At 43.8% G+C, this 15,834-nt stretch overlaps 1 protein-coding gene across 1 annotated transcript in view; it reads right to left on the bottom strand.

Moving 5' to 3' along the window:
* The window catches only part of LOC311102410 (fibroblast growth factor receptor-like 1), a gene marked incomplete at both ends in the record, with an annotated part of 43,164 nt that extends 31,179 nt beyond the window's left edge, over positions 1-11,985 (bottom strand). The window contains one exon of the mRNA XM_084143743.1: positions 11,901-11,985. Coding sequence (XP_083999869.1) covers positions 11,901-11,985 — 85 coding nt within the window. The remainder of the gene's footprint in view (positions 1-11,900) is intronic.
* Between the last annotated feature and the right edge of the window lie 3,849 nt (positions 11,986-15,834).

Raw genomic sequence — 15,834 nt, 5'->3', positions numbered from 1 at the left:
GGGCTGTGTCCAGGCGAGTGCGACCGGGAGACCCAGCGTTGTCTCCCGGTCGCACCCGCCTTTGGCCCAATTGGCCCAGCGTTATCTGGGTTAAGGGAGGGTTTGGCCGGCTGGGATGTCCTTGTCCCATCGCGCTCTAGCGACTCCTGTGGCGGGCCGGGCGCATGTACGCTGACAAAGTCGCCAGTTGTACGGTGTTTCCTCCCACACATTGGTGTGGCTGGCTTCCGGGTTAAGTGAGCAGTGTTTCAAGAAGCTTGACAGGCTCTCGACCTTCGCCTCTACCGAGTCCGTATGGGAGTTGCAACTACGAATTGGGGAGAAAAAGGGGTAAAAAGCAAAATAGAATAATAAAAATGTAAGCCCTCATTAGGTTTGAACTAATACTCTTCCTCCTCAGAAATCAGTCTGACAACATACTCTGGCAGGTTGTTTTTCTGCCTGCTCTCTTTCCTTCGCTAGCTGCAGGGGTTTGTATTCTCTGGTACTTCATGGGCCCTGACAGTCAATATAGAGGGTGTCTCTGTCTATGTACTCTGCCACTCCCTGCACCCCCTTCCTCCTCTCTTCTCTTCTCCTTTGCCTCCCCTGCATTCCAACATAGGTCTCAAGCATGGCCAACACTATTTAATCTGCAGTCAACTGATTGGGCCTGTTGGTTAGGGCATAGTCTTCCTGCTTTATCAACAAGTCAACGCTTCCTGAAAGCCATATGGAAATAAAGATCTGTATGACTCTGGTGCTTCCCACTGACCACTAAGCACTAGGCCTGTCTAAGCACTAGGCCTGTCTAAGCACTAGGCCTGTCTAAGCACTAGGCCTGTCTAAGCACTAGGCCTGTCTAAGCACTAGGCCTGTCTAAGCACTAGGCCTGTCTAGTAAACAAGGCTGATTTCCCTAAGACATGCTGTCATCATCAGCACCAGCAGTGTGTGTCTGTATCTGAGGTCAGAGGGGGGCCCATAGAAGATCTGTGTGTGGTGACCCATACTGCACCCTGGCTCTGTGTGTGTGTCCCTCCATTAGCTGCCCCCAGCAGGAACCCTACACCACTGTTACTGTACTTTCTGAGGATCACCAAACCCTCCACATGACACACTGAAGCATTTTACACCAGCACCTTTGTCAACCAGCCAATGACAGAATGGGATGTAGCAGCAGTGTCTGGGTAGAAAGGGACAATTCAGACAGGAATGGGAGGGTATGGGGAGGGGGAGGGGTGGGGTGGGACAGAGGAGAGGGGTGGGAGAGGAAGAAAGGGAGGAGACACAGACGAGACAGAGGGAGAGAGTGAAGACGAGAGAGACAGACAGGCAGACGGGGTGGGGGAGTTGGAAAAGCTCCTACTGACAGCCATGGGGCCTCTTGACAATCCAGGAATATTGTCTGAAATCAATCTGTCATCGTGGAGTTGTTGCGCCTGTCATTACCAGGAGGTACCCGCCCTTCACAGTGACAATTTGTTCACCACTTTACCGGTTCACCTTACAAGTCTTCCCCACAAAGGTCACTCCACTCTATCCATCTCTGTCTGCCAGTCTGTCTCTATCGATCTCTTTATTTGATCTGTCTCTGTCTCCTTCATTCACCAATCTCATACATGGAGTCACACAGTCCCTTTAACAAAGCACCTGCAGAAATACATTTGCAAAGTTAACGTGATACGCAAAAAATAAATAACGTAACTTAGATATACTGTACAGATGGACACAGAAAACACACACAAGCACAACAAAGTCAGCTAATGGTCAATTTAAGCCTAATGGTCAATTTGCAATTCATGTATTTCTGTCTTTGAGCTGTTCTTATCTATTAATGTTCTGTATTATGTCATGTTTTATGGAAAAGAAGCTGCTGCTTTCACAACAGCTAATGGGGAGCCTAATAAAATACAAAATACCAAGCCTGGAAGGAATCCTCCCAAAAAATATCCATGTGTAAGCCAGTCCCCCTCCCCCACCCCAAGTGCATCCTGGCCCAAAGCTGGAGCCAGAGCCCAAAATCACATCCCTGTGCATGAGGAAATCAAATCAGTTTCACTGCAGGGTGCAGAATTCCAGTCTGGGCCAGCAGTAGCCCAACTATAAAATATGACAGATCATACTCTCAGCTTCTGAACCATTTTTCCTCTCCTGTCCCCAGTCTCCTCTATTCTTCAAGTCAAAGCGGGACATATTTTTCCATTCATCGTAAACCATTCATCATTAAGTGTGTCCCTTACGTATATATAAAATTCACAACAAAAAGGGTTCCTTACAGATGTAGGATCTTAATTTGATCACTCTTTTGTTGCTGAGATGAATTTCGAGATTGACATAAATTCATTGAAAAATCGCACTAACACATCATTATATCAACAGTATTGCACTTTTCATGTAGTCTAGTTTTGGCCAGCTAATAGCTTAACCACCGATCAACCAACATTATGGACTAAATGTTCAAATTCTGTTGCTGCAGAATTATTTGGCTTCAACAATCCTGGTCAAATTAAGAACCTACATCGGTACTTTTGGTTCCTGAGAGTGATGATCGATATTAAAAATAAAGAATTTCAACACAATTACAGAAGGGTGATAGTTGGCATCATCGCAAATTCCACTCCCACAGTCTCCACCATCAGAACTCAATTTCTGACATACTACGACAACATTACCCAATTCACAAACACTGCATACATAATATAACTTACAAATTCTATGAAGAATTCCCAAAGAAAAACAGTGAGAATTCTGAGTGAAAAGGCAAAAAGCCATGAAGGTTCTCATTGATGCCCATCAAGGGCCAACTGCGAGGGGGGCAGAGAGGGATGTTGATCAGAGCAGTGGGGTATGGTGGAGGCTGTGGAGGTCTCATTCAGCCCTTGTTATCCCAGCCACCCCTTGGCTCTGCTTTCTTCAGACCCAGTGAGGCATCGCTGTTGCCACCATAACTTTCAATCAACCTTTTAACTGCAGAACAAAATGCGTGGAAGGGGAGGCAGGGGAGAGGTTTGAGGGGGGGAAGGAGTCAGTACTGCGGGTGATTTCCAGTGAATACCTCTGAGAGGAGAGGAGAGGAGGGGAGGGGAGAGGACCTTGGATGGATTTTAGGAGAGGACCTAGTGAGAATTTTAAGAGAGGACCTAAGAAGGATTTTAGGAGAGGACCTAGGGAGGATTTTAGGAGAGGACCTAGGGAGGATTTTAGGAGAGGACCTAGGGAGGATTTTAGGAGAGGACCTAGGGAGGATTTTAGGAGAGGACCTAGGGAGGATTTTAGGAGAGGACCTAGGGAGGATTTTTTATCAGTAACTGCTTGTAGTGTGTTTTGTTCCATGCACCGTATTGTTCTGTTGTGCTGGAGTATAAATATAAACTTGTGAGAAGCCATTCATTTTCAGAACATTTGCAACAGATATGAAATTCTGATAACTGATAGGAGAAAAGAAAACATCAACTAAAGAAGGTTGTGGCAAGATCAACATACAAGATTACAAGATGAGCAAGATAATGTTTAAAACATCCCCTTATCCTACCATAGAGCAAAATGAGAAGTCTATACTTGCCTAAAAGAGGGAGAAAGCAAAGGGGCCAAGAGAGGGAGAGAGAGAGAGAGGGAGAGCTCTGACATCTGCATTGTGCACAGCTGCATAGAGACCCCAGGCCCCAGCATAAATCCACACGCTAACATCTACAGGAAAATGAGACTCTCTGTCTCCTGTTGAGGGGTGAGAGGCTTCAGATTCTCAACGTTTTGTTTGTTAAGTGACTGAGAGAACAGCTGTGAAACACAGAGGTGTGGGGGGCTCTCCGCTCCTCAAAAGAAAATAGAAAATAGAGACGAGAGGAGAGAGTAGTGGAGGAGGAGGGCAAGGCGGCAGAGAGGCTGAGAAAAGAAGAGGTTGCGCAAGATAAACACTTCCCACTGCGTAGCTGAAATGTTATTGTAAGTTCACTTGTAAGGGTCCAACAGGGCGGCCCCCTAACCCCCACCTCCCTCCCTCCCAATGGCTACGGCCCATCTCTCTGTCCAAGGGCGTAACACGGCAGCCCTGCCCTCCAGAGCTATAGGGGAAAATGCAGCTGGAGATTGGACCTCTTACTGTTTGTTGAAGTGATACTATGACATTCCATAACTTTGATTTAAGATACCCCTAAAATTCCAATATTGAATCTAATGTAATTGTGTATTGTTAATCTCAAACAATCAAACCGTTTGAATGATGACATGTCATTCAGACCAGCTCTCTGGCCCATTGTAAACTACTTTATGAGATCAGTATGGGTTAAGTAGGGCACCATGAATCCTATTTGTCTTTCTATCACTCCATTCACCCAGCAGGGATAGAGTGTGTGGCTTGAAGTCACACCCACGCAGAGCCAACTGGCCAAACAAACTAATGAAGTAGGCCTACATAGACACACCTTCATATGATAGGCAGATTATAAACAATCCTATTCACACTTTATTCTACCAATTTCCATACAGCTGAGAACAACAACAGTGAATGGGAGCAGACAATGTGTAAATAGTTGAGATTCCATCAGACTGCTAATTAGAGCGCCCATTAAGACCTTTAAACATTCACAGACGGATTACCAGGACGGGGACTCAGAGCATGCGCTGACCAACTTACAAGTGTCTTCACTGACATTTTCAACCTGTCCCTGACGAGTCTGTAATACCAACATGTTTCAAGCAGACCACCATAGTCCCTGTGCCCAAGAACACTAAGGTAACCTGCCTAAATGACTACTGACCCGTAGTACTCACATCTGTAGCCATGAAGTGCTTTGAAAGGCTGGTTATGGCTCACATCAACACCATCATCCCAGGAACCCTAGACCCACTCCAATTCGCATACAGACCCAACAGATCCACAGATGACGCAATCTCTATTGCACTCCACACTGCCCTTTCCCACCTGGACAAAAGGAACACCTACGTGAGAATGCTATTCATTGACTACAGCTCAGCATTCAACAGAATAGTGGCCTCAAAGCTCATCACTAAGCTAAGGACCCTGGGACTAAACACCTCCCTCTGCAACTGGATCCTGGACTTCCTGATGTGCCGCCCCCAGGTGGTAAGGGTAGGCAACAACACATCTGCCACGCTGATCCACAACATGGGGGCCCCTCAGGGGTGCGTGCTTAGTCCCCTCCTGTACTCCCTGTTCACCCACGACTGCGTGGCCAAGCACGACTCCAACACCCTCATTAAGTTTGTTGACAACACAACGGTGGTAGGCCTGATCACCGACAACGATAAGACAGCCTATAGGGAGGAGGTCAGAGATCTGGCAGTGTGGTGATCAGGCCACAACCTCTCCCTCAACGTGATCAAGACAAAGGAGATGATCGTGGACAACAGGAAATGGAGGGCCGAGCACACCCACATTCTCATCAACGTGGCTGTAGTGGAGCAGGTTGAGAGCTTCAAGTTCCTTGGTGTCCACATCACCAACAAACTATCATGGTCCAAACACACCAAGACAATCGTGAAGAGGGCGACAATGCCTATTCCCCCTCAGGAGACTGAAAAGATTTGGCATGGGTCCTCAGATCCTCAAAAAGTTATACAACTGCACCATCGAGAGCATCCTGACTGGTTGTATCACCGCCTGGTATGGCAACTGCTCGGCCTCTGACCGCAAGGCACTACAGAGGGTACAGCGTACGGCCCAGTACATCACTGGGGCCAAGCTTCCTGCCATCCAGGACCTCTGTACCAGGCGGTGTCAGAGGAAGGCCCTAAAAATTGCCAAAGACTCCAGCCACCCTAGTCATAGACTGTTCTCTCTGCTACTGCACGGCAAGCGGTACCAGAGCGCCAAGTCTAGGTCCAAAAGGCTTCTTAACAGTTTCTACCCCCAAGCCATAAGACTGCTGAACAGCTAATCAAATGGCCACCCGGACTATTTGCATTGACCCCCCGCTGCTGCTACTCCCGAGTGGCGCAGTGGTCTAAGGCACTGCATCGCAGTGCTAGCTGTGCCACTAGAGATCCTGATTCGAATCCAGGCTCTGTCGTAGCCGGCCGTGACCGGGAGACCCATGGGGCGGCGCACAATTGGCCCAGCGTCTAGGGTAGGGGAGGGAATGGCCGGCAGGGGATGTAGCTCAGTTTGTAGAGCATGGCGTTTGCAACGCCAGGGTTGTGGGTTCGTTTCCCACAGGGGGTATAAAATAAAATAAAATAGTTATGTATGCACTAACTATAAGTCGCTCTGGATAAGAGCGTCTGCTAAATGACGTAAATGTAAAAATGTATTATCTATGCATAGTCACTTTACCCCTACCTACATGTACATTATCTTAATTTCCTTGACTAACCTGTACCCCCGCACATTGACTCGGTACCGGTACCCCCTGCCTCATTATTGTTATTTTATTGTTACTTTTTTATTTTTGGACTTTAGTTTATTTAGTAAATATTTTCTTAACTCTTATTTGTCTTAAAACTGCATTGTTGGTTAAGGGCTTGCAAGTAAGCATTTCACGGTAAGGTCTACACCTGTTGTATTCGGCGCATGTGACAAATAAAATTTGATTTGATTTGATAAACTTTGTCAAAGCTGGCACTGTTGCTCATACAGATTATGGCCCACTAAAGTAAATGGCAATTGACCTCCATTATGGCTACCGTCACAGTTTCCCTCATCACCACGTACAGCCCTTTCCGTTCTCTCCTCTCTGTGGGGTGAAGTCCGACACCTTCCTCTTCCAGGTCCCTTCCTAGACTTCCTTTCCCTTCCATAGATTTGCCAGGGGCAGCAGTGTGTGGTGGTGGTAATGATAGATGCAGCTGTATGTGTTATTTTAGTAATTGTAGACGCAGTAGTCGCTGTGGTAGTAGTGGTATGATGTAGTAGTGGGTTCCCCAACTGGAGGCCCGCGGGGGGTTTTATTTGGCCCCCCAAGTTTTCTGAGCAAAAAATTAAAAATAAATAAACATATTTTTATTTTGTACAATTGTCTTTGTTGGACAGAAAATACTTTAAAAACACCAGGATATCAGTTCCAAGTGATTTTAATTTAAGAAATCTGTTCCTAAGTATTCTCACACATAACAGAGACACGTGATCGTTTACAAATGTAAGCAAGGTTTGAAATGATTGTTTCAGTCAAACATTATATCTGTTTGGGCTTCTTGTGGTCAATTTGCAGTCTACAAATTATTTGTAATTATGTTCTGGCCCCCCGACCATCTGCTCAACAAAAAATCGTCCCGCAGCTGAATCTAGTTGATGATGCCTGATGTAGTAGTACCTACTAGTAGTAACTATTAGTGATGGAACTTTTGGAGAGGGAATAAGTGTTGCTGTAGCTGGTAACTCATACTTCTAGGGTTTCTAAATTGGCTTCTGCTTCTTTAGTAATTCATTATCATGACTTCTCACAGAGAAATTGCTGTGTGCTTAATAAAACACACACATACATATACAGACACACTTATACACAAAACCCTGAGCGTAGCTCCCTCTCGTAACTCCTTCTCACGCACCTCTAAATCGCAGCCCCTCAGTAAAATGAGTCCCTGGTTTGCAGTACACTAATAGACTGCAAATAAACTTACTCTACAGGGATGAAGAGTGTTTAAAATTAATTAGTACTGCCATGTCCGACTGGGGGGACCAGTGCATGTAATAATCCGCCCATTGTTCTCTGCAAATAGACCCAGTCCCAGACTCAGTAAATAGGGGCTATTGGGGAGCTGAGAGAGGGTGGGTGGGAGTAAAGGTCAGCTCCATGCCTTGTTTTAATGACAGCACATTAACTTAGTTCACTTCCTCTGGCTTTACACTGGTAATAAACGGGAGGAAATGCAGAGAGAGGGACTGGAGAGAGAGAAGGGAGACGTGTAAGGGGGATGGCGAGCGAGCAGTGGTTGTTGTTTGGTCATAAAATGGCTTGGCAGCCCACAGAGTTCAGAGGTGGCATGTCAATCAGTCGGACAGCACCGAGTTGGGTGGGTCTGTGGGTGTTGGTGGGTTTATGATGAATCCGCTCTATTTAAGTTCTGGTATTTCATGGGCGAATCTGATGACCCTGACTTTATTTGTCATTTCTAAATCAAGTGTTTTCAGAGGGGACTACTCAAACACATGGCAAATATTTTACAGTACTGCTTAGACCCCCCCTCCCCCCTCTCTCTTTCACTCTCTCACTCTCTCTCTCGCTCTCTCCTTGGTCCACTCGCCCTCTGTTTCTCCAGCTGGGCTCATGTGCCAGAACACCACTGTGTCGTTACCTTCTTACTATTTGGGCCGTATTTACAAAAAATAAGAGGACTTTGGGGTATTTGGTTACTGGGAAACTAGCCTCATTACGTTTAAAGGAAATGGAAACCTGTCTGAGAGCCAAATGGCCTTGTGATTTTAAAGGCCCTTCGCATACAATTTATCCAATAGTACCTTCTTGTTATAAAACCATGATGTAACTCTCCTATAAAATGTATATTTTCCAAAAGAGTTGCAGAGCAGTTTGTATGCTCTACATTTCTCCAGATGGCTCAGGAGGTATAGAAGAGTAAACATTTGTCTGATGTTAAAAACTCTCATGTCAAGCTAATATGCTACTTCTGACATGTTGATACAGTATACTTGTCTGCATCAAAAATCGCTGGCCTCGCCTACAAACAAAGTACACAATTTGTATAGATGTCACTGCACTTCTGTTTCCAATAAGAGCCATGTAATAATTTATGTGTGTGTGTCTGTATCTGTGGGTGTGTGAGAATGCTGGTAAGTACTAGGGACACCTTGTATCCTCTCATTGTCACCGAGCAGGCCTGCAGAACACACAGCAGGTCCATATGTCCCGGCTGCTGCATTCCACAGTTACTATACCACAGTGGTCCCCAGTCCTGTCACCATATTAGAAGCTCCGCTGGGAAGCATCACTGAGCACCTCCTACAGCTGCTCGGGGGAACATGGGGGGGGGGTCCTAGAGGGTCCAAGGAATCAGTCCTGAGCAAGTTTCAGGAATCAGAGCACAAGGGAAGACTAGTCCTGGCTGGCGTAGTGGGATAAATGATCAGCTATTGTATGGTGAAGTGACTGACATCAGCAAGCTCATTATCACTTTGTGTCCTTTAAGTTGGACTTAGCAAAGGCTAAAATGCTTATATAATACCAGATAAAACCGCTAAACACTTCCAATACGTTACTATATCTTCACACGTAACTCGAAAGGATTGTCTCCTGTATAATTTCATTTGTATTTGTCAATGATGTTATCATAGCCTGTTAACTTTTATAGGGACAGTTTAACAGCCAGGACACTCGTCTACAAAACCATTTATTTCATAGGATATCAAACGGTGAAGTTGTTACACTGGGATCACATTGTGTCATAACTGGGAGCTTGTGGTCACATCATTCTCTCGAAGGGATTGTCCAGTCGACTACGGGCACTTTTCCATCAACATCTGGAAACTTCATTTCACCCTGCAGTCCTGTATGCCTGAGAATTAAAATAATCCTATAAAAGCCCAATAGATGATTTCATTAAATTGACAAAATTATTTCATTTAATTAACTAAAATATACACTGATTATACCAAACATTAGGAACACCTTCCTAATATTGAGTTGCACCCCCCTCCCATTTTGCCCTCAGAACAGCCTAAATTCATTGAGCATGTACTCTACAAGGTGTCAAAAGGGTTCTACAGGGATGTTGGCCCATTTTGACTTCAATGCTTCCCACAGTTGTGTTAAGTTGGCTGGATGTCCTTTGTGTGGTGGACCATTCTTGATACACACGGGAAACTGTTGAGCATGAAAAACCCTGCAGCGTTTCAGTTCTTGAAACAAACCGGCGCGCCTGACACCTACTACCATACCCCGTTCAAAGGCACTTCAATATTTTGTCTTGCCCATTCACCCTCTGAATGGCACACATACACAATCCATCTCTCAATTGTCTCAAGGCTTAAAAATCCTTCTTTAACCTGTCTCCTCCCCTTCATCTACACTGATTGAAATGGATTTAACAGGTGGCATCAATAAAGGATCATAGCTTTCACCTGGAATCACCTGGTCAGTCTATGTCATGGCTAGAGCAAGTGTTCTTAATGTTTTGTATACTCAGTGTATATTAAAACATGGCCACTTAAAACAGAGAATACGATGTCAGAAAGGAGAATTACTAAATATTTTTTCTGGGACTGTTCTTTGTCTCTGTCTTGGATACAATACACTTGTATACACTTCTACAATCACTTTCAGAAAGAAAGTATGAAAAGCATTACATTTACATTTACGTCATTTAGCAGATGCTCTTATCCAGAGCAACTTACATGAGCAATTAGGGTTAAGTGCCTTGCTCAAGGGCACATCGACAGATTTTTCACCTCGTCGGCTTGGGGATTAGAACCAGCGACCTTTCGGTTACTGGCACAACGCTCTTAACCACTAAGCTACCTGCCGCCCCTATTTTTTCGGTGATATACTGTATAATCTCTGTGTGATAAGGATGTCTTGTTTTTCTCTCAGTAGTCTGTTTCCCTCATTGATTCTCTCCTTTCTCTGACATCTGTAAATCTGTAAACATACATAATTGCTTGTCTAATCTTATTTAGCCTCCACGTCTTGTTCACTTTCGCTTTAGCCGAGTCTCGAAGGCTTGCCTGTCCTGCTGTGAATAAGGCATTGTCTGTAATCACTGATGTAATCCTGCCCCCCTCGAAACCAGCAGCGGCCTGCACCTGCCCCCACCTGCCCCGTATTGCAATGCCCTGTTAGCCACATGCAAGTTGTACTTCCATTTGCTGCCATACTGAGTTTGAGAATGAGGAGAGAGGCATAGAACAGGATGTCTGGTTTACCACTGCAAGAGGCTGGAGAACACACTAGAAGTCTATGTGAATGCTTCAAAGCGCTCTAATTGAAAAGGTGAATTATTTTATTTTCAGATATTTGACTTTCAAACTCTACTGAGCTGTTCTAGACATTTTCAGCCATCGATGACAGGTGATATTGTGGAAACCATACACATAATTATACTATGCGTTCTGCATTTGTCTAACAATCTCAATCAATGCAGACAGTTGTCTGAACAATGGCACACTACACTGTCACGGTTAGGGTTGCAAAAATCCGGGAACTTTCAATAAATTCCCTGGTTTTCCCAACATCCTGGTTGGCTGGTTGGAGGGTTCCGGATTTCCGGCTTATTCCCCCCTGATTCCAGGAATCCTCCAACCGAAATTTATTGAAAGTTCCAGGAATTTTTCAACCCAAGTCATGGTCACACACACACACACACACAAACAGACACACAAACAAACAGACACACAGACACACAAACAAACAGACACACACAGACGTGATGCTGAGACAGTCCGATCCCTGGGCCAACCCTGGGAGAGCTGGACTGATTTGTGTTCTTTCACCCTGGGAAGCTGATGGATGTGTTTGTTTGGATTAGCTGTGGTGAATGCACACACAGTCACACACACATACTGTATGGCCATGACTGAAAAGATCCCACACTGAAGGGGGGTATTGGGTTGGTTTTCTCTCTACTTCCCCACTGTTGATTTTGGGTTCTGTTAAGAATTTTTTTATACTTTTTCCCCTCTCTTACTTCTTAGTGTAAAGATGTTAGAGCCAACTGAGCTTTTCTCCATGTAAACAAAAAGCCACAGCAGTCAAACTAACTTAGACTAACCAATATATCTTCTAATATTTCACTAAAACGATTGGACACTGCTGTTTAGGCAAGAAAGAAAGAAAGAAAGAAAGAAAGAAAGAAAGAAAGAAAGAAAGAAAGAAAGAAAGAAAGAAAGAAAGAAAGAAAGAAAGAAAGAAAGAAAGAAAGAAAGAAAGAAAGAAAGAAAGAAAGAAAGAAAGAAAGAAAGAAAGGCAGTAAAGTTAAGTTAAATAAAATAAATATCCCAAAGATGTTACTCACCCCTTGCACAGTCAGACAACAGAATGGCCTCAAAGATGAGCAGCATGATCTTGACGACTCCCATCCTGACCGAAGACAACTTCATGTTCTCCAAATCTAAAAGACATATGGTCAAAAAATATAAAAACACTCAGGCCTTCCAGATTGTGTTAGTGCACATAACAGAACTCGCATCCATCCCCAGGGAAAGCAGTTTGCCTTGTTAGATCATATGGACAATCTATATGCTCCTCCAAGTCAGACACACAGTTATGTGTCATGGCTTTGTCTTTTGCATAATGGAACTGAAATGCATGGGGATTTCTCTTATAAATGAAAATGCATAGTGCAGATACAGTGGAGAAAAAAAGTATTTAGTCAGCCACCAATTGTGCAAGTTCTCCCACTTAAAAAGATGAGAGAGGCCTGTAATTTTCATCATAGGTACACGTCAACTATGACAGACAAAATGAGAAAAGAAAATCCAGAAAATCACATTGTAGGATTTTTTATGAATTTATTTGCAAATTATGGTGGAAAATAAGTATTTGGTCAATAACAAAAGTTTCTCAATACTTTGTTATATACCCTTTGTTGGCAATGACACAGGTCAAACGTTTTCTGTAAGTCTTCACAAGGTTTTCACACACTGTTGCTGGTATTTTGGCCCATTCCTCCATGCAGATCTCCTCTAGAGCAGTGATGTTTTGGGGCTGTCGCTGGGCAACACAGACTTTCAACTCCCTCCAAAGATTTTCTATGGGGTTGAGATCTGGAGACTGGCTAGGCCACTCCAGGACCTTGAAATGCTTTTTACGAAGCCTCTCCTTCGTTGCCCGGGCGGTGTGTTTGGGATCATTGTCATGCTGAAAGACCCAGCCACGTTTCATCTTCAATGCCCTTGCTGATGGAAGGAGGTTTTCACTCAAAATCTCAGGATACATGGCCCCATTCATTCTTTCCTTTACACAGATTAGTCGTCCTGGTCCCTTTGCAGAAAAACAGCCCCAAAGCATGATGTTTCCACCCCCATGCTTCACAGTAGGTATGGTGTTCTTTGGATGCAACTCAGCATTCTTTGTCCTCCAAACACGACGAGTTGAGTTTTTACCTAAAATATATTTTGGTTTCATCTGACATTCTCCCAATCCTCTTCTGGATCATCCAAATGCACTCTAGCAAACTTCAGACGGGCCTGGACATGTACTGGCTTAAGCAGGGGGACACGTCTGGCACTGCAGGATTTGTGTCCCTGGCGGCGTAGTGTGTTACTGATGGTAGGCTTTGTCACTTTGGTCCCAGCTCTCTGCAGGTCATTCACTAGGTCCCCCCGTGTGGTTCTGGGATTTTTGCTCACCATTCTTGTGATCATTTTGACCCCACGGGGTGAGATCTTGCGTGGAGCCCCAGATCGAGGGAGATTATCAGTGGTCTTGTATGTCTTCCATTTCCTAATAATTGCTCCCACAGTTGATTTCTTCAAACCAAGCTGCTTACCTAATGCAGATTCAGTCTTCCCAGCCTGGTGCAGGTCTACAATTGTGTTTCTGGTGTCCTTTGACAGCTGTTTGGTCTTGGCCGTAGTGGAGTTTGGAGAGTGACTGTTTGAGGTTGTGGACAGGTGTCTTTTATACTGATAACAAGTTCAAACAGGTGCCATTAATACAGGTAACGAGTGGAGGACAGAGGAGCCTCTTAAAGAAGAAGTTACAGGTCCGTGAGAGCCAGAAATCTTGCTTGTTTGTAGGTGACCAAATACTTATTTTCCACCATAATTTGCAAATAAATTCATTAAAAATCCTATAATGTGATTTTCTGGATTTTTTTTCCTCAATTTGTCTGTCATAGTTGACGTGTACCTATGATGAAAATTACAGGCCTCTCTCATCTTTTTAAGTGGGAGAACTTGCACAATTGGTGGCTGACTAAATACTTTTTTTCCCCACTGTATACACATTTTTTAAATCATGTGATTGATTGACACAATACCATATCTACCCTTTGTGTTAGTATATTTATCTATATTCAATATATACAGTGCCTTGAGAAAGTATTCACACCCCTTTTCCACATTTTGTTGTGTTAAAGCCTGAATTTAAAATAGATAAAATTGAGATTTTGTGTCTCAGGCCTACACACAATACCCCCAATTACATCCCCTGCTATGTTGTGAATCGAAAGTTACCTGTCTAACAGAACACAGAGGGTGTTCTTTAATGGAAGCCTCTCCAACATAATCCAGATAGAGTCAGGCATTCCCCAGGGCAGCTGTCTAGGCCCCTTACTTTTTTCAATCTTTACTAATGACATGCCACTGGCTCTGAGTAAAGCATGTGTGTCTATGTACAGTGGGGGAAAAAAGTATTTAGTCAGCCACCAATTGTGCAAGTTCTCCCACTTAAAAAGATGAGAGAGGCCTGTAATTTTCATCATAGGTACACGTCAACTATGACAGACAAAATGAGAATTTTTTTTCTCCAGAAAATCACATTGTAGGATTTTTAATGAATTTATTTGCAAATGATGGTGGAAAATAAGTATTTGGTCAATAACAAAAGTTTCTCAATACTTTGTTATATACCCTTTGTTGGCAATGACACAGGTCAAACGTTTTCTGTAAGTCTTCACAAGGTTTTCACACACTGTTGCTGGTATTTTGGCCCATTCCTCCATGCAGATCTCCTCTAGAGCAGTGATGTTTTGGGGCTGTCGCTGGGCAACACGGACTTTCAACTCCCTCCAAAGATTTTCTATGGGGTTGAGATCTGGAGACTGGCTAGGCCACTCCAGGACCTTGAAATGCTTCTTACGAAGCCACTCCTTCATTGCCCGGGTGGTGTGTTTGGCAAATAAATTCATTAAAAGTCCTACAATGTGATCTTCTGGATTTTTTTTTCTCAATTTGTCTGTCATAGTTGACGTGTACCTATGATGAAAATTACAGGCCTCTCTCATCTTTTTAAGTGGGAGAACTTGCACAATTGGTGGCTGACTAAATACTTTTTTCCCCCATTGTACGCTGATGACTCAACACTATACACGTCAGCTACCACAGCAAGTGTAATCACTGCAACACTTAAAGCGCTGCAGTCAGTTACAATTGGCCCAGAACAGGGCAGCACGGTTGGCCCTTAAATGTACACGGGGAGCTAACATTAATAATATGCATGTCAATCTCTCCAGGCTCAAAGTAGAGTAGAGATGGACTTTATCACTATTTGTATTTGTGAGAGGTATTGACATGTTGAAAGCACCTTGCATACCCCACAGAGGTCTCTTCACAGTCCCCAAGTCCAGAACAGACTATGGGAGGCGCACAGTACTACATAGAGCCATGACTACATGGAACTCTCTTCCACATCAGGTAACTCATGCAAGCAGTAAAATCATATTAAAAAATCTGATTAAAATGGAACAGCTGGGACTGTGAAGAGACACACACACACACACAGGCACAGACACATGCATACACACACACGTACACATGGATTGTGTGTTGTAGATATGTGATAGTAGAGTAGTGGCCTGAGGGCACACACTTAATGTGTTATGAAATCTGTTGTGAAATGTATTGTAATGTTTTTGAATTGTATATCTCCCTTAATTTTGCTGGACCACAGGAAGAGTAGCTGCTGCCATGGCAGCAGCTAATGGGTATCTGTAATAAATACAAATACAAAAATACTTTTATTTTTTATTATTAATAAAAAAATGACAAGCTTAAATGTATTGAGTCAATAAATATTCAACCTCTTTGTTATGGCAAGCCTAAATAAGTTCAGGAGTGAAAATGTGTTTAACAAGTCACATAATAAGTTGCAGGGACTCACTCTGTGTGCAATAATAGTGTTTAAAATGATTTTTGAATGACTACCTCATCTCTGTACCCCACACATACAATTATCTGTAAGGTCCCTCAGTCCAGCATTGAATTTCAAACACAGATTCAATCACA

This window comes from Coregonus lavaretus (assembly GCF_964263955.1).
Source record: "Coregonus lavaretus genome assembly, chromosome: 27".
NCBI lineage: Eukaryota > Metazoa > Chordata > Actinopteri > Salmoniformes > Salmonidae > Coregonus > Coregonus lavaretus.
This window is presented reverse-complemented; position numbering and strand designations above follow the sequence as displayed.